At 40.7% G+C, this 25,165-nt stretch overlaps 1 protein-coding gene across 2 annotated transcripts in view; it reads right to left on the reverse strand.

The window, feature by feature from the left end:
* Positions 1–22,694, reverse strand: part of igf2bp1 (insulin-like growth factor 2 mRNA binding protein 1) — a 56,822-nt gene extending 34,128 nt beyond the window's left edge. For both annotated transcript variants that reach the window (XM_020608360.1, XM_020608359.1), the window contains exons 1-2: positions 21,941–22,694; positions 20,780–20,840 (exon numbers count right to left, since the gene is read on the reverse strand). In XM_020608360.1, the coding sequence (XP_020464016.1) occupies positions 20,780–20,840; positions 21,941–22,115 (236 nt within the window). In that variant the 5' untranslated portion in view covers positions 22,116–22,694. The remainder of the gene's footprint in view (positions 1–20,779; positions 20,841–21,940) is intronic.
* Positions 22,695–25,165: the final 2,471 nt, after the last annotated feature.

Here is a 25,165-nt window from a genome sequence, read left to right on the forward strand (position 1 = left end):
TCCCACCCCACCATGTTATTTATGCGTTAAAGACATCATTTAGCTTTGTGCCTGCCCAGTAGGCTACATTTCTACAGTCAGATATTATGTAATTCAGGTTATGATGAAGAACTTTTAAGTGTTGAGTACTGTTGTGAGGTTTACCCTACCTGATTTAAATTCATGTTTTTCGGATAATTCAGCTTAAAATACTTGTGCAAAAATTACTACACTGTATGTAGAGATGTCACAAGAACTGATACTTCAATACCAAAATTCAGAAAAAATGACAGGTCTAGTTATTTAACATGGTACTGAAAGCACCACAGTAGCTGTCATAGGAGCTGGAGAATGTGATTTGTCCATTACTGATGAGAACAGCATAAAAGGTAATGCTATAGCAATAACATGTGGAATGGCATGTGCAGGTGCAGCAACAGGTCCACAGTGACTTGTGGGGGGGGGAAAAACCTTCAGTGGTCCTGTATGGAGATAGTTGGCGTTTAAGTCAATGATCAGGGACAAAAGCCGATATGTTAAAGGTGTCTTAGAGCTTTTGGAACTACAGGAGACAACGCCTCAAACTTTGCTAAGCATCTCAAAGACACATCCAGATCTGTACAAAGTATTCAAGGTGAAAGGGTTTCAGTTCATTTTATATTAACAACATGTCAAAATGTCCAAATTTTGAAACGATACTGTTAGTGTTGGTGAACCGAGACAGCTGCATATCCTGTAGCAATGCTCCACACACAATGTTTGCAAAGGCTAATGTTAGCTTGTTAAGCTAATGAAGCGATAGTTCACAACGTGATGCCCCGATTATGTCATTTCATGTGGCTTTGTTTCCCAAAATCACTACAACAGAGATACTGGCAGCAAAATATGCACTAGCTATAGAGTCCCTATATTCATTTTTAGCAGAAACACAGCAGCTTAAAAAACAAAAGAAAAACAAAGTTATCCTTTAATACAATGAGAATTCTGTCGAAAACATCTAGAGGAAGATTTAGGTGTATATTCTCAAAAACAAGTCAACATGTATTTTTGTCATAATTTAACAAAATTAACATGGCCTAAGTTAGTGGCCACATCAAATCAAACGAAGTGTAATGGTATAAAGTAGTATAAAATTAATATTGCTGCACTACACTGAAGTAAACAGTTTTATTGTTAAATGCAACATTTTAGTTATAGAAAGAACAGCAAAAACATCTTTTGGCCCTCTGTCAGTGCATTGCATTTTTCACACAAATGCCAAAATACTCTCTGGTGTGGAGAGATCTACTGGAAAATTGCAATTTTTAGTGTGTGAATCTGAGGCTTAAAAAAAAAGAACAAGCTTAAAGTTTACTCATCATGTGGAGTAGTACTCAGCCCACGAAAGAAGTCTGAGTACTTGGGTTGGGCTTCTAAATTAAAAACCTAATAAGAAAACCTGCATTATAAATTGGCAGTGTGGGGTTCAAACAAACAGCATTTAGCAGATAGGAAGGTTCTAATGAAAGACGCTATGGAGTGGCATGGAAAATGTAGCTTCCATTGTTTGAGGCATGACTTAAAGTCAGAATATCTCAGACTCCACAGCTTTAATTTGTACTCTTCTCTTTTAAATTATTTTATTGTAAGCCTCCTTGTATGTTTATAAACATTCCAGTAGTAAATCACTAAAGGGCAACTTTAGCTTGTATTTTTAGCTTATTTTGTCAGAAGACTGAGATCAGTTGAGATCATAATTGTCAATTAATGTTCAACATAACAGGGAGCAGTTATGTGCCACACTTAAATCACTACTTAAAGTTCACTCAGCTTTCTAACAGAAAATGATATATGTAAGAAAATATATATTAAGAATTTGGCTATATCCAATTACACATATTAGGAGGAATATAATTTCCCTTTAGAGTCAGAGATGCTTGCGCATACGAGTTAAAAACACTAGTGTGGATGCATATGTTTTTTTTTATACACATACACACTACATTCCAAAAATGAGACAGCCACAACGATTACCCACAGGTAATCCAGCTTCATTCATCTTTTCTAATCCAGTTCTACTGCAGTTAGTGATTGCTGCCTATGTTTCTCAGAAAAACGACTCCTTGCATGTACCATACGTGTCTCGCTGCACTGAAAGCGGATCTACTTCCTGCACCTGTGGGTGTAGAATCTCAATCCCCTGCTCTCTTCCTCCATTGTCTGTTGAATGGCGTTTCAAAATGGATGGCTCTGTGATTCAGGAGTCTGACACCGCAACTCCTTGAATTTTCTAACTCCACAAATTCAAAATTAGAATCACCTTGCATTTACCAGATGTGACGTGCTTTAGAATAGATTTTTACAAGTCAAAATTCTATGCAAACACACTGTGCCCTCCCTGTCAGTGTAGTGCATAGTGACAATCAAGTAAAGCCTAGGTAAAATACATGTTAATTATGTTTTCCTTTGCCACAAAGTCAAATTCATTTTCTCTCAGCTGATAACGTTTTGCCCTCCTTGTAAATCTGAAGCTGATGAACCACAGGCATCATTACACCTGTTTTACTGGGACACGTGCCCCAGTAAACTCACACATTTGATTTTTAACAAGCGCCTATATTTGGCAGTGGATTAATTTATATTGACAATAACGGGAAAATAATTGATTTGTTGTTTTAATCCAGAATGTCAGAGCAAAATACAAGCTGAGGTGGTCAGGGTTCGTACACCACGGCGCACACATTTGCACATCGTGCCCGTCGCAGCTATTGCAGCACACGCACAGCATTCCAGGAATAGGCGCAGAAAAGAAAGGAATCGACTGAGGTATGGGACCAAGATAAGTTTTTGAATTATACCAATGATCTTATTTTGATTCAAACATCGACTCCTGTAGATGGATCCAAGAAAATTCTTTAGAGGAGACTGTGACAGGGAAGAAGTGTGGAGAGACGAGGATGAGTGAATAAGACCTGGTTGTATTTGGTAAACAAGCTAATGTTAGTTTTGTAACTAGGTGCAGATGCTGACTGAAGTAAATTAGAGCTTTGTACATCAATGCATATGACCAGCTGGATTACTCTTAAAACGCTATTTATCTGTGGACTACGGGAAATAAAATGAATGTCAAGTATGTTGCATAATAGGCTTACATCAAACATAGTGGGTGGTCTGTGTTGACATTGGGCTATTCATTCTCAATTTAATGAATGTAATGTAAGATTTGATGCAACACAATCCAAAGGATGATTGTTTTTTTTTGTACATTTAACAAACCTGAGACAGGAAGGGAAAGTGTGGACGAAGTTGTCTGTGGAGACAGGTGTGGCACCACCAGCCATCCAATCCATTGCAGAACACAATTCCAAAGTAATTGGAGCACCCATAGGTTATGTGGCCTTATAAGTTACAAAAACCATTGTTTCTTTTTATTGATTTGTTGATAGATCAACCTGTTAAAGTTTATATTTGACAAAACAAACTGGCACTGCTTGACAAATCAGTTACTGTGAAATGTGGAAGAATGCAAAGAAATATTCAATACATGGTCAGACTTTATAACACAAAATCATGTTGAGAATGTTTTTAATGCATTTTGAAAGAAATATTTTCATAAAGATTCATATCGCTACATTTTTACTTTTACCAATATGTGTTTCAGTTTCAGTAGCAGCAGTATTGCAGTGGAACAGTGGGCTAAGCAAAGGGAGCTCATAGAGCACATTTCATTCATGCAGCAGACATTCAAGAAAAATAATTGTGCAATTTGAGTAATGGGAAGCCTGTGCCCCTGTAGAGCTTTATATCTAGCAATGCTCCTGTGATGAACCTTGTGCTCATGCAGACTCAGCAGTGGAAACATGCTAGAGACGAGCTGCAGACAGATAGTCATGATGAGCCCATGTTGGACAGACTCAGTGAGTGATTTGAAAGCACTGACCTCTGTGCTGAAGCCCAAACCACTGCACCATTACTCCATTTTGGAATAAAAAATACAATAAAATTCTAAACAGAGCATCCAGTCTGTTAAAGCATTTAGTTGAACAAGGAAATGAGGTGTCAACTGATACATTTGTTTGGCAAACACTTCTGTCAAAAGCGGCTTTCTTCTCCCACGTACTCGCGTGGGATCATTCAGTGTCTTAGTCGGGAACACTTTAACATGTGGACAGGAGGAAGCAGAGATCCAAGCCCCATAGTTAATGGACAAAAAGCAGAGAATGGAAAAAAAAAAAAAAGTTAATACCCAACTCAAGAAAGATAAAACTTTGAAACAAAACAACTGTTGCAATTATGCGACACAGACAATTTGGAAATTGTGCTCAGTTTCCACAGAGGCTGGTCAGGTGATAGAGCAGGCAGTTTGAAAGTTTTCCTCCTTTAGAGAGGAAAGTGTACGAGGATTGAGTGTGCATCAGAACAAGTATAATTGCTTTTGCTTTTCAGTTGGACATTCAAGTCAAATGACATATCCTGGTTCACTGAGGCATACTGAGAGCTTTAATGAAATGAATCAAGTAAATGTCACAGCCTTCTTCTCAACTGTAAGACACAGTAAGGAACTAACTTCCATAAATCTCAAAACAACAATTAGGCGAGGAATCAAAGGGATCCAGAATATCTGCCTGTCACCTAACAAAAATGGAATCCAATCATTTTACACATGCTGTTCAGTTTATGCTTCACACCTGTATGTGCAACGTCGTCTCTGGAGAGAGGTCGCCAGTCATCGGACACTAATGAACTATGTTATGGGAAATGTAGAGTCCAGCATTTCTGAAGATTCACCCTTACTTGGTAATAAAGGTCAGGATCACCCAACCTCTGACAAATCAATGTATAACTTTTTAATTTGTTCCCTGTGAGTTCAGTACAATACAATACTGCAGTGAAAGTACCCCTGTAAAATATAATCAAAACTTCATTGTAGTGACTTCAACTTATGTTATTCCCAATCTCACTTTTCACATTAAAACTAATCTTACTGATCCATTGTCCTGCAATGAATCAGAGTGAAATCACCTGCTAGTCTTTATGAAAACAGTTTAATGTCATGATAAAGTGGTGTCTTGACAGGGTGTTGTTTCTGGCATCACTTGTCACTGGAGTTAAGCACCAAGGGAACAGATGAAATAACACTCACAGTTAAAGGACCCAGGGTTTTGACACGCAAACACAATCCCAAAAAAAAAGATTCTGCATCATTTCTGGTGCCGTTTATTTGTAGACAATGATCTCAGCATGATAAGACATGATAAAAACATGCTAAAGTAATTATTAGCATTTAAAGTGTGACCTGAGCCACGCAGTCATTTCAAGTATTTAAGCCATCAGGCAGGAGATCACTATGACATGGCAGAAAAAATATTGAGGGCAACAGGAGAAACTGCATATTTTTAATAAAAATGAACAGATGTCTCTGTGACCTGCAGGAGCTCTGTAATCAAATTCAAATGAGTTCTCAAACTAAATCTATGTATTTCACAGGCTGATAGTTTCTGCAGACTGAGCAGGAGGGAAGGTTTCAATATGTAGACGTGTGGCATTAACCCAGAGTCTGCTCTCTGACATAAACCAAACAGTTTTCAAAATAAGTGCATAAATTATGAAACAATATAGGAACTAGTCTTTGTACTTTCCACAGTATAATAAAGATGGTCTTATTTGGTAGTTTATGTAAAATCATTCAGGGTTTTTTTTTTTTTTTTTTTTTTGCTGCATTGTAAGATTCGTTATTTACCCAATCCCTCTGACACAGGTTTTGCCCTTGAATAAAATCAATTAGGACTTTTTACTGTTATCAATGTTAGGAAAAACATCTGCCTGACATCCACTGGTGTCATTTTAAAAGCAGAGTTTTTGTGGATATATTTTACCTCCTGCTGCTCCACTGTGACCAGAGGATGTGGAGAAAAATATAGGGCCTGAGGTTACTGCATGTCTGGGAACATACCAGTACACGGACTGTCGTACCTGATCAGGTGTAACCTACAAGCAGCCAGCCAGTGACGCCCCCACGGCGGGTAGAGGGTAGCTCATCAACACGGGATCCCCCTGGAGCACAGTGCATGTTTGTTTTGACTGCTTGAGGCCAGTGTGTCTGCAGCACGTGATGTGATGCTGGTTAACGGTCCATGATGTTATTGTCGGTGCTATGCTACCTTTTGAAATTAATTTCATTACTTTGGGACCATATGTGATCGTGTGGGGGAAGATGCAGCAACCATCAGTTGGATTTACCGACCTTGGAGCTACTTGAAAGCGAGTGATGTTTCCACTATTCAGTGGGACTGAATGGTAAGTTAAAAAAAACAAAAAACACTTTGCATGTCTGTTAATGCTTTGTTTCTATAACATTAGAGAGAATTGTTGTAAGGCTGGAGAAGTTACTATGTCTGCATTATGCCAGATAAAATATGAGGTTTCTTTGTTTAGAGTGTTACAAATCTATTCTCATCAGTACATATACCTTTGTTTACCTATATATGGAGAAGTTCCAATTAATTAATGCCATTGCACTGTTCACTTTTGACATAACACCAGCAACAGGAGGTGTGCACGTTCACGAACCATCTTGTTTTTAGTAAGAGGCTCTCTGGTTTTATCACTCTGAAATAATGACAGACTATTTGGAGCTATGATGGGTGCAAAGCTAATCTAGAGGTACCCAAGATTAAACATTATATGTGCTGGAAACTAGCAAAATAAGCATGCCATGGCACTTTCAGGTTTAGTGAGCTATGAATACTAAACAAGCAGGCAAAGCTCAGTGAGGAGAAGTTAGTGGGGACAAAAATTAAATTTCATTCAGGAGAAAACTTCAGCATGAGGAGTAAACAAATAAAACTGTTAAGATTTTTTCCCCTACTGTAAAAAAAAAAGTTTTTTTTTTGGTAATTACAATATAAATGTATTATTTAAAATTAAGAAGGGAGCTTATTGTTGTTTGTAATACTTCATCAGTTTGATGACATTAGTAATGAGGGAATGAACTAGCATAGGAAACACAAGCGCAGAAGAATCCTAAAAAGGGGGCACAGGAAGTTCTATATGTGAAAGAGCAGCTATAGAACCCTCCCTCAGCCAATCAGAGCCCAGTGTGAAAGCTTCCTGTCCAATCAGAAGCATGGATGCCCTACAGGCTCCTTAATCTCCAGTTTCTTTCTCATTACTGCTGAAAAAATGTCAAGAATTTAGTTCTATGAGGCAATACCCTCACCCCACCCTTTCCCATACACACACATACACACACCCACCGACACCAATCCCCTGTAGGCCCATGGGGGAAGTGTTGTGGTGGTAAAGAGCAAAAGGTCATTAAAAAAAAAGAATGAAGACCGAAGAAAAAAACTAAATCACATAATAGAAATCTTTAGAATGAGCATTATTATCCTGATTGTGAAAGCGGTTTTCTAAAGCCGAATTTTTAATTCTCCAAAATTAAGAACGTGTATTTTAAAACTGCTTAAAATAAAAATTATATGGCAGTGTAGGGGTTTAAGTGGGAAAACCACAAGCTCTGCATTGAAAAGAACTCACTAAAGCATCAGAAATGTGTTAAAGGTTTGATCCAAAAGCAAGTTGTATAGTTCTACTGTTTTGTCAGTTTGCTAATGTATATGTAAAGCCCACCCAGTCCACAGATTAAAAGTATTAAAGTATAGCTTTGCACTGCCTGTCCAGCGGTTTAAACAAGAGGCCTGTTGTTCTTGAAAAAAAAAAACAGAAGTGAGGGGCTGCTATCACTTCCGCTCAGTTTTACTTCTATCAGCAGAAAGAACCACTTTCGGTGCAGATGTAAATAAAAATGTAGCTGTACAGAGAAAACCATTATAGCCTCGAATTCCCAAATAAATGAGAAAAGAGGTGTCTTCCATCAGTGCTAACCAACTATCTTTTTCTTAAATTCTCTATTGCTTTACCTTATAATAGTTTTATTAAGAGAACAGAAATATGAAACATGTCTGATCCCTGTCCTTTGAAGTTATTAGGACATGTTAAAGAAAGAACGAAGGTTTTTGTTTCTGCAGTTTATTTTACATCTTTGAAATTCATCTACTGCTAAAATAGTTTTACCTGGGTTGCTATCAGTTAATGTTATGAAGGTTCACCTTAGTTTTACTTTTTAAGATTTAGTGTTTTTGCAAATCAACTGTTTTGTCATAATTTTAAAAAATATCATTAGCTTCTTCCCAAGATTTCTACGTGTTGCGGTTTTGTCCTTTTTAACTTGAATGAATTGTATCAGAACTGTGCTGAATGAGTCTTGTGATCCAATGACCCTTAACAAAAAAAAAAAATACATGACCATGATTCATCCTTTATTCATCCAACAACCTGAATTTGTATGTCTGCTTTCTGTCTCCTTTAACATTTGCACTAGCTAAAATGACTCCTCTGTTTGCAAATTTCCACTCAGTGATCTTAATAAATGTAATACATCCTGTTAAAAATAGCTTCAATTATGTACATATTGTAGTCACTGAACCAAAGCTTTTCCACACATCTTCTATGCATCAGATTCCACAAGATGAAAAGATTTTAGCTGAAACATGTTCCAACAGAGACACAAGAAGGATCATGTGAAAATGGGCAACGTCACTGTTCCATGACTGGAAACAGAATACGACTGCTGCCACGAAATCAACATTTTGTTGGAATATTTTCCATCTTTATTTACACTGTTATACCTCAAAGACATTTGCTGAAAAACACGCTGTACCTACATTTTGAAAGCAGTAACACCAGCCAATGAAACCTTCAGACTGCACAACCAGTCCTTCCTCCCACCCCCATCCAACCAAACAAGCTTGTTCTCCCCAAACTGATATCCCACTAGTTTATATTTCTGACCGATCCCTCCCTGCTCATTTCTCATCCAACCCTTTCTCCCTGTTCAATTATGAACAGGAATAATTTACATTTACAGGATGCATGTAGTGCACAAAAGGTAATATGATGGCCATAAAGTACAGAGAGGTACATGCACATATTTGTGGGTGAAATGCACTGCAAAGTGCACTTGGTTTTCATTTACAAAGTTAAATATTTTAAAGCTTGAAAAAATGTCTGCCATGTCCTTGCTTTCTCTGGCCAACCTGTTTTGCAGACGGCAATGTAGAGCAAAAATGTTGAAAGCAATTTTAGAAACTGTACACATTCCAACATGCTCATGAGTGGGAAGCCAGTGAGGGATTGTGTCATGGTTGTTGCACTGAGGACTGCGCCTTAGTTAGCTAGTTAGTTGCTCAGCATAAAACTGTCCAGTACAACACAACACTAACAACTAGACAAAAGGTGCCTCTCTGATATTTAATCTTAGACACTAAAGGGTTTGTATCTCAGTCATATACTGTAACTTGGGGGCGGCTGTGGCTCAGGAGGTAGAGCGGGTCATTTCCTAACCGGAGGATTAGCGGTTCGATTCCCAGCTTGTCCAGTCAACATGTCGAGGTGTCCTTGAGCAAGACACTGAACCCCCAGTTGCTCCCGGTGATGTCACCGGTGTGTGAGCGCTTGGGAGTGCGAATGGGTGAATGGCCGAATAATGTGAAAGCGCTTTGAGTGTGCTGTAAAAGCATAGAAAGGCGCTGTACAAGTATATGACCATTTACCATTTAACTCCTCCTCTTACACAACCAAAGTCTGCTACGAAGCTAACACATTTGGTTGATTTATAAAAGTCAGTTGGACCAAACAAGCAGCTTCTAATAGAGACCGTTACAGGTATGCAAAAAACTTAACACACTCTGGATGACATGACTGTGCATGATGACCGGGGCAGGGCTGCAGGGAGGTAAATGCATACACTCAGTCTACAACACACACACACACACACACACACACGTGCGCGCACACAAGGGGCCCCATCCGCCATGCAGACTCGACCCCTGGGCCCCAAGCCCCCTCCCCCAACAACCTCCCCTCCCCCTACTCCTTGCTTTCTTCCTCTCTTCATTTCTTGATCTTTTCTTCTCACCCACCCCCTTCCCTGTTGCGCACTCATGTATGCGCTGGTGTGACATGCACGTCCCCAGATGTGTACACAGCCAAATGTATTTTTAGTGAGCTAAAGTGCAAGATACGGCCAGAATGAGGGAGGAGTAAAAGACAGAGAAAGAAAAAGAGAGAAAGAGATGGGGAGGAAGAGGCAGATGGTTTGAGCGAAAAAGAAGAAACAATCACAAAGATGGGGCGGAGGAGGTGCGGAGGGGTCTTCTTAAAGCGACAGGACTCATTTACCCCTTCACCTACATAAGGTCTCCATGCATCTCCTCTCCTTCACCTTCTCCTCTGTGCTGTTGTTGCTCTGAACATTGTGTCACCGTCTCTTTTTCATATTTTTGCACTGAAGAAACGACCCTCTGCCTTCCAAATTTTCTTTAAGCTGAGTTTCTGCTGGTGCCAATGATCAGTTCTTCATTTTCAGGTTATTCTAAAAAATGCAAATGGAAAGTTAGCCATTTACACTGAATATATCTGTGCGTGCAGTGCTATTCATAATCCACTATAATCTATGCATCATTGGTTAAAGGCCCACTCCAGTGATTTAGTACTGCACTTCTGTATACTTGGGGAAAGGTTAAACAAAATAGTGAAAACCAATGCAGCAGAGGCTGAACTATCCTGACTTTTAGCCCCAGGTATGGCTCAAGCTCCTAAACTAGTAGACCCCACCTTTTTCATAATTCATTGTGTCTTTTCAAGTTGCCTCTCCCTCCCTTGTAAAACCCCATGTCTTTGAAACTCCCATGCCCTGATTTATAATAACGTATTTCCATTCAAGTTCAAGATGAGATAACTGATGACATCACTCAGTTATAGGGCTGTGCGATTATGGCAAAAATCATAGTCACAGTCAATATTGAAATCATGATTATTTAACCTGACAACTCATCAACTTAGAAAACATTAAGCATTTATAGAACTTAAAATATGAATCAACTGAAATATTAAGTATCGTATAGTAGTAGTTCAGAGAATATTATTTATTACTCTACATTTATTTTACAAGCAAAATTTTGCTTCTTCAGGTTAACAATACTGCCTGTGATAACCTAAGGAATCAATCCGTCTGCTAGGCTCACCACTGCTGTGTTTCCACTATCGGAACCTAACGAGCGGTATTCCCTGTACTTCCTGGTTGACACAGACTGTCCTTTGTTTTTCCACTGTATTTTCTCTGTCCAGCTCTGATTGGAGGAGGGAGGGGCTGCTCTTCTCTCACATATGCAGTCAGCTGTGTGTTTACACACGCTGCTTGTAATGCTAATGCTTGAGGTGTGAAGACGCAGACATTTGGGGTGGAGAGACACTTAAGTGTGTGTTTGGGGTGTTCTGCTGTTGGTGCTGTTGCTCACTGTGGCTGAATAAAAGAGGTTCCCTTGAGCACAGAAAAAGGCAGTTTTAGTGTCCGGCTCCTTCTTCTAACCCAGCTGACATTACAATACGTACAGTCTAAAGCACACTTGGAACTGGATATGTTACAACAGCAAAACAAACAGAGGTTAGTAGAATATGCATTGTAGGTTAGATTAGATTAGACAAATGGAGTAGAAATTAGTTTGGCTGGCCACACACAGTGATAAATAAATAAAAGACAAGTCCCAGCAGACAGACCACAACTTTCAAACCAAACTGTTCTAGGGACTATTGGTTAATCTATGCTTTCGGTCAACTGATTAATTGGTAGAGAATGGTGAAAGAAGATATTAATTTCCCACAGCCTGAGCTGATTTCATTCAGCCAACAGTATAAAACCACAAAATATTCACGGTAATACATGTCAATGAAAAGCATTAAATCCTCACTTTTGAGAAGCCGGAACAGTTTGCTTGAAAAATGATGAAAAGAATTAACAGATTATTAAAGCATTTGCCCATTTTTATCCTGATTATCACTACAGTCATAAATATTATGTTTAGCAGCCTGAGCTAAGCAGATTTCACAAAATTATTTCCTAGGTTTGCTCCTAGGACACATACCAGCACGAATCTTACATCTGACTACACAACAAAGATGCTCACATGATTTGGCTCAGTAACATGACTGCGAGGCTTCATATTAAACGTTGCACACCATCAGGTGGGGATTTTTGTCTCGTATTTCTTGCAGTAGCTGAGTCTAGAAAGGAGGAAAATTACAATGACTTGTAACCGGAGAGTAATGTATTAATTCTGACTTGGAAATATCCAGACCTATTCTTTCAGTTAATTTCACCACCTCTCAATATTCAAACCAGTTAACAGTGGAAAGACAAAGAACGTCCACAGGAGCTGAAAAACAAAGCTGCCGTCTTTTTCCACTGATTCTCACAACTACAACCACTTCTGAAACAATCGATAGTCAAACGCAAATAGAGGACACAAAGCAAACCACAAATATACTGACCACAGATACATTACTGGACAAACATGCGGAACAGTAGCAGGCTGTGGAGGTGCAGCCGAACAGACATCACATTGAAAACACACAGGCTACATCTATTTTCCAGTCACCCTCACTGCGTCCCCTCCTCTGTCTGCCCTTATTTCTCTCACTCGTCCCTCTTGCGAAAAGGCCAGACGGGTGCGGAGAACATGGCAATGTGCCAAGGGAGGGAGAGAGACTGAGAGAGAGGGAGAAGGGAAGAAAAAGGGAGACAGAGAGAGAGAAACATATTGTATTAGAGAGAGGGAGAGAAGAAACCCAGAGAGTGAAAATGTACATGAAGTCAGAACAAGTGTGTGTGGGCGAGCAAAGCAGGGAGGGGGACTGACTCCTCTGTTCTCAGCACTGAGCGACCGCCTCCCATGCCGCTCGCAGGTCCTGCTGCCAGATGATTGGTCGCACCCCCCTTTGCTACCTCCGCCCACCGTCCCCTCCCCCTTCTATTCTCCAGCCATGACAGGAGACTGTGGCGTCCTTCTCCGAGCCCCCTCCCCCATCTCTCTGCTGCTGTGAGAAAGGCTACACACACACACACACACACACACAGTTCTTCACATGCATGACACATTGAGTGCATTTAAAGTTGCAGCACATTCAGCATAGCACAGAAAACAAGGAGTGAACATAGCTCTGGAAATTAGAAGAACAGAAGTCATGATAAATATAGCAAATGACTACATTTCCTGGTTGCAAAATGCAAACCCAGACAGCAGAACAAATAGTTTCAACAGCAATCTCAGCTTTATATCTCAGAAGTAAAACAGCAAATTAGAGTGTGAGTCAAAGGACAGAAGGTGGGATTCCAAACAGCATCAAAGAAATAAAAAATAAATAATATAGCCTACATGCCTGCTGATCAATTCCTGTAAGTGAACACAGCCATATTTCTGAAGCGCTGACTTGTGTGTTTCAGTCAGATCTGATCTCCAATCAGACTAAATGTATTTTTCTATTGCTAAAGAAATGCTTCCTGCACAGATGGTGACGTGAGAGTCGGCCCCACATACAGAGCACAATCTTCACCACAGCAGATACAATGACACCATGCAGATGGCAGGTATGAACAATTCTTGGCATCATCTGGGTGTTATGTTTATATTTTCCTTCTCAACGCTGCCTCTAACCAACCACCACCAAACCCTTCGAGGCTGGCCATTTTTCACTCCCATGCTTGAGCAGGGTTTCTTCTTAACCTGGGTTCAGGCAACCTGCTGACTGCTCTACATTGACCCTCCTGCTTCCAACAATGCAGAAACCACAGTTTCCATCGCACATGAGGATTAAATAAGACAGAATCCATATTAACCAAATGAGAAATCAGGCTGATCATCAAGAACTAAATGAGCTTGTTAACAAATATCATGGCAGTGCATTAATAGTGTGTTTACAGATGATTAAACCAACCATCTGTAACCGCTGATAATTTTATAAGGCAGCTTTGAATTTGACTCATTTTTGCGTGATTGAATAAATGTCAGTTAGGCAGAATTTAAATGAAGGCTGCAGGTGAGTGACGCCATATGAAAAGTCCCACAGAGACTCACAATGTGATGTGTACAAGAAGTTTGAGCACTTCTGTAGCATGCAGTCGAATCAAGAATTGTTTATTTTGGGGGCATTTCTTGATATTAATTATAGACTCAGGTGCATTAGCTTGGAGGTTTAGAATATATGGGATATTATAAAGTAGAGGTTCACTGCAACACTATCTGTATACATATATAAAAAAAATTACATTTTTGGAAATGATCTAGCTTCACTGAACTACATTCCTTCTATTTCCCTGCCATGTACACTCCTAATGTATGCATTCTGTTGCCAACTAATATTACAACCTAATATTTTAATCATGTATCAAAATCCAATGATAGTGTGCTTTGTATTTCAACCCCAACTTTAAAATGAGACTAAATAAAAACAGTTTCACTCTTACATAGATTGAAATGAATGGTAGGAATCGAACAGGAGGTTTGTGTATAATCTGAGTAGGTCTGGGTGAATCTAAAGTCAGTGACAAAAATAAAATGTGGATCATGACACAACAACAAGCCTTAATAGCTCATTAGGTCACATTGCATCACTTTAAAGAAACAAGGATATGAGTGCAATGGGAGGTGGAAGTGCCGAAAGTAAAACATGAGGGAAAGTATTCCCGTTTTGTATGAGACAATCCCTGGTTTCCCCTCGTCGCTTCCTGCCTACTGTGAAGTTGCACAAAGTGTCCCAAGGCTTTAGTATCTGATCATGAAGTAACCCTACCACGTGTGAACAGTAGTTGACTGTTATCACACATCTTTAAAGCCTTTAATGATCAGTGTTACGAGCTAAAAAGCATTTGTGCACTTCAGATTAAGGGTGTGGAGGTTGTCAGAACTATTCAGCATTGGCTGACGTGACCCACAGAATCACTTGGAACCATGTGGAACAACTGGTTTAGTATTTGGCTGTACCTGGTCCTAGCTTTTTACATTATGGAAAGCTGTCTTGGGCTTCACCGCCACTAAGCTCTTAAGCCCTAGGGTGTTGGTAGGTGTTTCTCACCTAAACAGACATACCCAAAACAGTACTGGACCCTGCATCAAGTCCATAGGGTTTAACAGGCTAAAGCACAACAAACGATGGTCACAGATAATACTAAACAACAGCAGGTTGTAATAAAACATACTTATAGAGTAAGACTATCAAATATAATAAGATAAAATGAAAGACAGGCAGCATTTATGCAGTCATAAAGAAACAACAACAAAGCATTTAGCATTCCGACTGAACTGGCAAGAAAGACCAGACACATCTAGTGACTCCTACCTGTCTGAACGTCTCCCTGAGGGGGAAGAGCTCACAATGCAACCGCAAACAATGAGCTGGATTACTTACAACCTGGAGCGCTTTGGTCGTTACATTTCATTCATAAAATCCATAAATTTAATAACAGTGTCTAGACTTAACTAGTTTAATCTAACTGGTTTGCCTCTGACCTGTCCAGTCAGTTTACAGCAGACCATGAACCTTCGAAGCAGAAAAGGTTTCTCCATCTCTCTGCACATAGGTAATATTAAAAGTGTGGTACGGAATTAAGACCTCGTGAGTTGCCCCTACTCAGACTTTTCTTTAATTTATGCTGTTTTCTCACAGTTTGTGTCCATACTAAGCCCAAAATATACAATGAAGGCTCACACTGCTTCCTTCATCATGACAAATACAGTTTAATTTATGTTTTCATTTGTTGGAGATTTTCCAGTTTCTGCTGAGTCCAAATATATCACGTTGTCTTACTGGGATATTAGTAGAAAATCATAGCCAAACTGTCAAGAATTTGCCATTTCTCGTGCTGACGCAGCCAAGATGGAACCATAGGCCACAGATGAGCCACTCACTCGCACACAGCGTAGACACACAGTAGCGTCAGTCTACTGCTGATATCAGCAGATGCAAACTATGCAATAACACTATACATTTTTGTAGCCACTAAATTTAAGATTATAAAGGCTATTGCCAGTTTTTGAACACTGCGACCCAGTGATGTCACTGTCTGCGAATGGCAGGAAAACCTGGATCTCCATCTGTCCTCCATGTGTCTTTGCTATTCCAACCATACTTAAGCTGTTTTATTAAACCACACTCACTGTGAAGGACAGAAGAATAAACATGAAGAAGGAACAATTCTTAGACAGTGAAGTGACGACAGTCGATGTGTTGACATGCCACACATTTGAAAGGTCCAGCGACACACAGCACAAAGCTCCAGCAGAGCAGCAAACAGGCTTGTTTTAGAGCTAATGCACCATGTCATGCTGAAGTATTTTACTAATTAAAACTAAAGAGAACCTTCTCCTCATAAAAACGACAAAGCAAATATAGCTCAACTTCACTTTACAAGTATGCACATCAAATAACGGTGACCAAATGAAACAACCCAACGAAAAGATTATTTGAAAATCAATTTATCATAATAATGGGCTGGAAATGACAGAGGGAGAGTAAAAAAAAAAAAAAACTTGCAAAACTCTGGTGCTGATCTTTGACTGACCGGTGGTGGGAAGGGAGGAGAGGGACAGGATCCGATTCTGTCCTTTGAACTCACGCACACACAGTGATAACAACTTGGCGATTCATAAAATACATCTACTCTATTTAAAAATGTTTTTGTCTGGAACGGGAACTGGAAGTGATAACTTCAACACGACAAACACAAGAGCACTAGTTTCGAAGGACAAGCATAAATGTAACCTCCAATGCATTTTCTTTTCCACTTTTGAAATGAGAAAAATCCAGCACTGTGCACAATCTGCACCATAAACCTACATTTATTTTTGTCCTTTAGCTGGAAATCATCAACTTTTTGAACAAAGTTGGTAAAATTAATACATTTCGAGCCAGTTAGCTCCAAATGGCAGCAAGACATTTGTCCACCCTCACCAAGAGGCAGAGCTGTGCTGAAGGAAATAACCCAAACGACACACAAACCTAAGGCTGGACAAAAACTTATAGCTAATAAAGAAGGGAACAGGAGAATTTGCAGCCAAGTCTGGTTTTTAACCCATTTACTGCAAAAATAGAGAAGCCGGTGAAATGGTGTTCTATGGCGCCAATACAAAGCCACAGAAAGATGACTCTTCTACCAATGTGAAACAGGAGGGGAAGATACACCTGGCTGTTTGATGATCCCTAATCATATCAATGCATATGTCAAATGGTATGCTATGGTGTATTCAAAACACAAATGTGATTAGTTGTACTTCTGTAATCTAGGCTACCTGAGAGGTGCAACTACTGATCCAGGTGTTTTCTGCTACTTGTGTTTATGGCTTGTGTGTGTGTGTGTGTGTGTGCGTCAGGACAGTCATGATAAATCAGGTAACATAGCTTCACCACTACCCAGAAGGTGTACAGCAGGTGCTTAAGATTATCTGACGTTACATTAAGTAGAAAAAAATGTAACTACTAGTTACTGCACAATGTGGACAACAACAACAACAACAGTCTAGTAGGTCATCATGCATTCAGGCTGCAGATTCAAGATGGATTTCTTTTTATGTCTCACGGAGCTCATTTATCTCAGCGTCACAATCAGTCTGACCAACCAGTGTGGAAACAAACAACAAGAGGTAGGAACCGGAAACGTGCACCAACAGCCCTGATGTAATAAAACACAGCAGTTAACCAAGGAGCCACAGCTGAATAATTCTTATCAGTATATGCGACATCAGGCATGCACTTACCCAAACACTGGGTGCCTGAGCAACATTACTCCTGGGATATATCAAGAATATTTAGAGAGGAGAACATTTTGAAAGTAAAGTTATGGACAAACTGGCATGAGTGTATATGAAATCTAACAAGTGGAAAAATCCAAAAACAAATGTAATAAATATTATCTAAAAATTATTTGGTACACCACCTCAAAGAAACCGTTAAAAATATACAATTTTTGTGCCTGGCTGCTGTAACAAGGTGTGTTTTCCTAGACCAGATCCACAAGATTTTAACATGTTTTTTTTTTTTTTATAAAATTTAAATTTGAAATGACTACAAAGATTTCTGGTGTGTGTTGTTGCTGTTGTGTGTCTGTCTGTGTAGGTTAGCTTCACACTCACAATCACTACTCCAGGTATCCATAGACTTCTCTCCAGAGAGGATGGCTTGTTCTTTCTCAGCACTGCCCCCCAAAGTTCAAGCCCCCTCCCCTGCTACTCCTGCTGACCTCCCTTACATTTCACTCGACTTGATATTTTGATCGTCTCTGCCATCAAAAACACCTTCCACCTCCACGTTACAGCAGTCATTTCTGGCACATATTGATACACACCCATAGTGTACATATACACAACATGGTCAGGGGCAGTGCCACTGACACTACACAACAGAAAGGAGTGGAACCCTAGAAATTGTAGCTGCACGACTCCTCCGCCCCTGGTAGGTCCATCTCAACACCCGCCCCCACACACATCTCCAGTAGGGCTCTGTGTCAGATTACACTACATCACATCATTAGGCACACTTATTGCATAAACAATGGGTTATAAACTATGGCTGCAATAAATGAAAGCCCCCCCCCCCCCATCCCACAAACACACACACACAGCAGCAGCAGCAACAGATCAGCTGACTTGAACATAGACTACTCTCCGAATTTGAGGAGACTACATTCACATTAAAAGGAAAACATTAAACTGGCAGGAAACTGGAGCAGGTTGTTAAGTAGTTTATGGAGGGAAATTCCTTACAATTATTTTGCTCATTTATTTTGTCTTAAAGCACACCTTGTCAAAAACACCGCCTGTTTGCTCAAATTCATTCATTAATAAATATTCCAACACGGTTGTTTGACAGCTGGGATGTTTTAGACATTTGACTAAATAACTCGGTACATTTGTGTTCACTCAAACATCACACAGTCGCCTGTGGACACAGTAGTGGCAGCAGATGTTTGACATAAATATTTAAACTCAACACTTTGGGGACATAACTTAGACGATTTTGCTTGGTATTGGTTTTGCATGGTATAAATGAAGTTCTACTCTAATCAGTTAAAAATGAAACATGGAAACAGTTTAACATGCGAGCTATGCTGTCGCGTTACTGCAAAGTGAGTCGTGCGCTGAGGACACGCGTAACAAACAAACAAAAAAAAACAGCAGCTGGTGCAATTGCTCCTGCTTCATGCAGAGCTTCGCCATTTTGCCCAGACTGCCTCGTGAGTAGTGACTCCCCTGCTCACGGAGGCACCACGTGTTGTGAAGTCATGGAAAAAATCGGCTCGTCCACGATGCCCCCCCCCCGTCTCACAAGTCACCTTTATCGGTACGGTTCCTCAAGGTTATCACAGAGAAGGTCTGAGAAAGTGTGCGCACATATAGCGCCATGAGAATAATGTAGAGACCCACTGGGAGACTGTAACAAAGTAGCCTGCTGCCATGTTGGTTCCCTAACGCATAGCGAGTGGAGCTCCTTCTGCAGTCTGACCAGTATTGTGAGATTCAGCTACAGAAAGACTATACGACGCTGTGTTTTTGCGCCACAGCAATTTTGTAACATTTCTGGTCTGTTGGCGTGGCGCAAAGCGGGTGCACAAAACCTGCCTTAGAGTCGCATATTTGGCCACATAAATACAGAATTATATGTATACTGGGTACACATGGTGTAAAAATGTATTTGAAGCATATAATGAGCCAATACGATTAAATCTATCGAATCTCTGCTCATGGGATAAGCCAATGAGCTCGTGCGTGGCCACACAACAACATGGAGGGCTGTGCTCACTGTTTCATGTATCTGTGCCAAGGGTTACAGTCACGAAAGGTGGTCTGTAGGAGAATCCTTAATACTGTAGCAGGTCAGGTCTCAGCACAGAGCAGCGGATCTATCAGTGGACACCATCTATCCCCCGCACCGACGAAATTTCATTTTAAAAACACAAGGGCAAGCTACAGGTTTTATTAAATGGCTTATATGAGGCACCAAAGTGCTAATATTTTTTTTCAAATTCACAGCTGGCTACAAAAAAGCTCAAAATAATAAGAAATGTTACAATTATCCATTAAAACTGAAAAAGCAGCATTTTACAAGAAATGAATGTGCTTGTGGCAAATTTATTCTGCGTTGAAATTATAGTTGACAGTTGTATTTTAGCTGAAAATATTTTACCAAGCCAAAAGTAAATGGGATAATAATTAGACTGCGTTTATTAAATTCGTAATACTGATATCAAATTGAAGTGCAGCCAGAGATGAGTAGCCTAATCTAAACACGGAGCACATTTTAAACCGATTTTTGTGAAGATGCCTACTTGAAATAACTTTACACCCAGACTAAGTATTATCGTCCCTGTGTATTCCAAACTGAGTTAAAAGAAATTGCCAAACGTATCTGTGAAACAAGTATAGGCTGTAGCACACAGCCTACATTTCAAAGCTGTGTTTCTTCCCAGTATATTATGAAACCATACTAAACAACAAGCTCCACAATGGGCTGGACCTGCAGCCTGCTACTACGGGAAGCATTTTATAGCCTAAAATATGACTGCAAAGAATATTATCTCTGTGCTTAATGGCTTCACTCAGCACCACTCAACCTACAGCTACACTGCACAGCATGGCAGGCAGCTAGCTGAGGTCGTCACAGTTCAGGCTTACAGCTATGGCCGACAAAAGTTGAGGCTCCAGACAAGTGACACCAACAAACACAGCCAGTGCCCCACGGCGTCGAAAGCACAATTCAACTGGCTTTTAACACATAGGAACCACAGACGTATCACTTATTGCAAATTAATGTGAAATCACAGTTCACTGTCATGCTCCACATAAAGACCTGGACAAGGTGGAGCAACACATGGAAGGGGTTGTAGAAACCAGAGGACGAGTGATACGGCCTTGTGCTCAGTGGTGTTTAGTACCTTTGCTTCTTGGGGACGGAGTGCTCGACCTCTATACGTTTCCCCTGAAGTTCCACCTTACCTGAAAAAAAGAAAATAAAGCGTGTTCATAAAACAGGCTACATGCTAACCATTAACTAGCTAATGCAGGCCTGGATATACTGTATTGAGGGTATAGTAACTAAAGTCGATGACCTCATGAATTAACTTTTTTTTTTTTAAACATGTGGCTTATTACAGCATTAAAAAGAAACCAAACCCTTGCTGTGGAGGAGCGGCCATGTTCAAGGGGGCCAAAACAGAACTTAAAAGTGAAAACTGCAGACACCCCACTTTGCGTCCCCGTTGAAGCAGCAGGGATAAAATGTAACAACTATTCGGATGTTTCTTTTACCATATGACTGTAATTGTGTTTGTTGAGAGACTTGAAGTCCACATGGCGTTTAAAAGGGCAGACTGGGAGTTTCGTGTGGTTTCATGTAGCCTAACTGACATGGCGACGGTACATATGAAAGAAACCATGAGGAATACTACGGTACAAAGCGTCGGCCATAGGGTGAATGAGTGAAGCTTTGGCAATAATGATGATACTCTCTGATAATTTCCGATTGGAGTTGGGGTGAGGCCTGCTATGGTAAGAACACAGGGTAAGATGTTTTTCTACCTTTGTCATAGTGAAGTGCAGGCTTAAAGGGGGAGGGGAGCCAGCAAGGCTTTATTCTATATCACAGGCGAAACTCAATCCGGCGCGAGGCGTACAACACATCTAACAGTCACTCACATGCACCTTGTAGGCAAAGTACAAGCCTGCGTTATTGCAGTGGTATAAATGATATCCTCGATTAAATAACACTGTTGTGAAGTAATGCCATACGTTAGTGCTTCAGGTTTTAGTAGCTAGCCTTACTACGCGTGTCCCTCCCCCTGCAAAAGTTGAATGGTTCCCCCGGGCGTGTATCTCTCACTACGGTGTGATTCGTTAAGTTAGCACCAAAACTATAATTGTGGAAATGTATCTTTCCGTCACATTAAAAGTCGAAGCCTCAGAGGTGGACGGGGAGTGAAAGTGGGGCACACGGGTGAAGATGTGTATGCAGCCGGAGCTATACAGCGGTGTCTATGGCTTCCCTTTAGAATGAATGAAACTAAAGGTGGAAAGGGCAGGAGTCCACCTTAACTCACCAGAAAACGTCTCGATTGCCTTCATGGCCCACTGATCGTCCGGGCAATCCACAAATGCATAGCCGTTTTTCATTAGAAACTGCCCGGCGTATGGGATCTTGTGTTCGTCAAAGGTTTTTCCCAAGTCCTCGGCAGTCACACTGTCGCCTAGATTCCCAATGTATAGTTTGTGCATGGTGGAAATTTGTCCAAGTAAAAAAAAAAAAAGCCCGGAAAAACAAAAATTTAAGAAGCAAAAAGTTTCCTGAATTTGCAAATAGCGCAACAAGATATTGTCACACTTGTCACACTAACTGAAAGTGGAAATCACGCGAAAGGGCAAAAATACCTAAAAGAAAATTTGAAAACAAAAACACAAAACGGGGTGAATATTAATTCTCGGCGGCAAACAAAAATATTGAAAAAGTGTAAAAACAGATGGTAACGGAGAATTTAGCCGTAAATCCAGTTGAGTACAGTGCAGCGGGAGAAGAAATGAAATCCCTTGATTTGCAGCCGGCCCCGGCAAAGGAATAAAGCGGCAGCCTACAGCCTCTCTATCGCACTGTGGAGGAGGTGGGTTGTAATGGGTGGATTTGATGATGGATCTGTGGTGGAAGAGTGGAAAAACTATGGCGGGATCAACACGGGAGAACTGTTTTCCTCTCTCTCCGCCTCTCTCTCTCTGGTTTTCTAGCCTTCCCTCTCTCAGCGATCCGCCCGCTGCCGGCAGAGGGTTGACACCGCCCCTCCACCGACTCCGATTCACGTTATATTTTCCGCCCCCCTTTTTTTTGGCTAAGAGGAAACCACGTGGTCTGTTTGGAGTATGTGAGAGAGGGGGAAGGGGAGGGGACACACCCCCGCTCTAAACCCGGCGTAGGCTATTTACCAAATGAGCACGTGCGCAAGTCTGCGTGTGCGCGCGCACGCACGGGCACATAAGTCGGGACCCCTAATTGTGATGTGCTCGTTCTGTACATGTGCGCGGTGCAGTTTGTCTGATGTATTGTACGACACATGCGCTTGCTAGACTTGTGTTTGTACAGAAGACCAGGTTACACGGAGTGATTTCCTTCACAACACACTAAGCTATAGCTAAGACGGAACTACTTTTAGGCGTTGAACTGGTTTTAGTGCTTTAGTTCCTTCGCCCTACACCCCCTGCGTTTAACATCTGAAGGCCCGGGTTACTATACATTTAAATGACAAGACACCGCCTGCTAATTCTGGAGTCTAGCACCCCCATCTCTGTGCTGCTCCCGCCCTCTGTTGATTCGGGTGCGTGGTAAAGAAGATAGTCGTCATTATGGTAGAGAAAGGGCCTATGGCGAGCCTCGGATTGTTTGGAGCGGTGGAACAAAGGGGCCAGGGCCCCATTTTGATTTATAAACGCAGACGCCAAGACTCGGGAGTAGGCAGATGCAACCAGTTAGAGTAGGACTGTGTTCAGGTTAGGCATCATAAGACACGTCAGGATAGCGTTGTGATGATTAGGCTCAGATAAGTGTAAGGGGAAACGCTTGTATACAAAGAGACTTCACACCTGCTGGAATTTACTCCCGAGTCTTGGGATCTAACACAAAAATGTTTTGTTTCAGGTCCAGCAAGTGTGCTGTTACTGGAGTCCGCGGGTATCCCCCACTCACTTACATTGTTACAGTGTTGACTACGCTCAGCGTCGTTTTAGATAAAAGAAATCAGACATGGCGTCGCTGCAGTGCAATTATACATGCTTTTGTGTTATGACTGGGTGGGGGCATCTCTGTAGCTCAAAGTTGGCGTTTAACTGCTTTTAGGATATTAGATATTATCTGTGGCACCACATGTTACAATGAGGTGATACCCAGGGTTAAAACACAACTTCGCCTGTGTTCACACCATCCATGCAGCTGTGTTAGCCTCTGTACCACCAATTTGATTATATTTCTCTACGTGGGGCGCAGAGGTAACGACAGCTTGGCGCAGTCTCTGGGCTACAGCACCACACACGCCGAGCGCCTCCCTACGTGGATGGAGGCTTCTCAAAATGGAGGCAGTGATCGACGCACGGGCCTGCTTCTACCCCAAACAATACACCGAGACTGACTGTGGTTACAGAATTTGGTTTAGGCGAGAGGCTTGTCAGACTCTGTGGCCACAAAACGCCGTCAACGTGGCACTCTCACGCGCGCGCTTGGTTAGAAAATGACTTCTGTGTTTACAAAATGGATCCAAACCTTCAGAGTGGTCCTGCAGTAACTGTTGCTTCAACGCGTGCCTGTATACAAGAACTTTATTGTATAAAAACGTATTTTTAATAATTTAGGTTTGTGATTAATTAGGTTTAAATCCATATGCTTATCCTGAAACTATATCTCTTTAGGACACAATGGAATAAAATCAACCAAGAAATATTTTAGACCACATTAGGCTATTCTCAAAATATTTGTAATTATATGCAACATTAAACCATACACATGACAAATCTTAGCAAAGGCAATTATTTTATTAAACATTTAGTGTATGAAGTACAACAGTAAGAACACAGGACACTTTCAAGAAGTTCAAAATGGTTAAGCCATAGAATATACATTTCCTGGTGTGCTCTGAAGCTGCTCCACATTCAGTTTACCATTTCCTTCCTACTTCTTTTTTGACCACATGGAAGTGAAGCTTTTCCATGCATTTTCCCCTTGTCCTGAACTCTTGTCCCCATCCCCTCCCCCCCTCTCTCTCACACACACACACACACAGGGAGCTGATGAGGTCACAGGCTAAGGTTAAAATGCAACATCTTAGGCTTTAGAAAGAACATAGTGCGAGTTACCTGGTTCAGAGAAGATTTCATTAGTGAAGTTTTGACAGAGTACTCTTAAACTCTGTACTCTTAAAAACAGCAATTCATTGTTTAATATAAGGCATGAATATATTCAGTTTTTTATATCCTATGAAAATTTGTTAAATTATGTTGAAATGACTTTTTTCATATATATTTGTTTGTTTTGGTCAACATTTTGTGTATGTACATTATGAGTAATGAACAAGTGGACATTATTCAAATTTCTCCCTTGACACACAAGTCAAACTGATCCGATCAGCCTTTCAGTGATGTTTTCTTCCTTTTGGATAATATCCAGCACAGACCTCTAAGAAGTTTGAATGTGTGCTAGAATCCACAGACTGCTGCTGTCCTTGGACATCACTTTATCAAGGCTGGTAACACTTGATGAATAATATGTCATAAGACAAGCATATGACACTCTT

Source organism: Monopterus albus, unplaced genomic scaffold (genome assembly GCF_001952655.1).
Source record: "Monopterus albus unplaced genomic scaffold, M_albus_1.0 scaffold92.1, whole genome shotgun sequence".
NCBI lineage: Eukaryota > Metazoa > Chordata > Actinopteri > Synbranchiformes > Synbranchidae > Monopterus > Monopterus albus.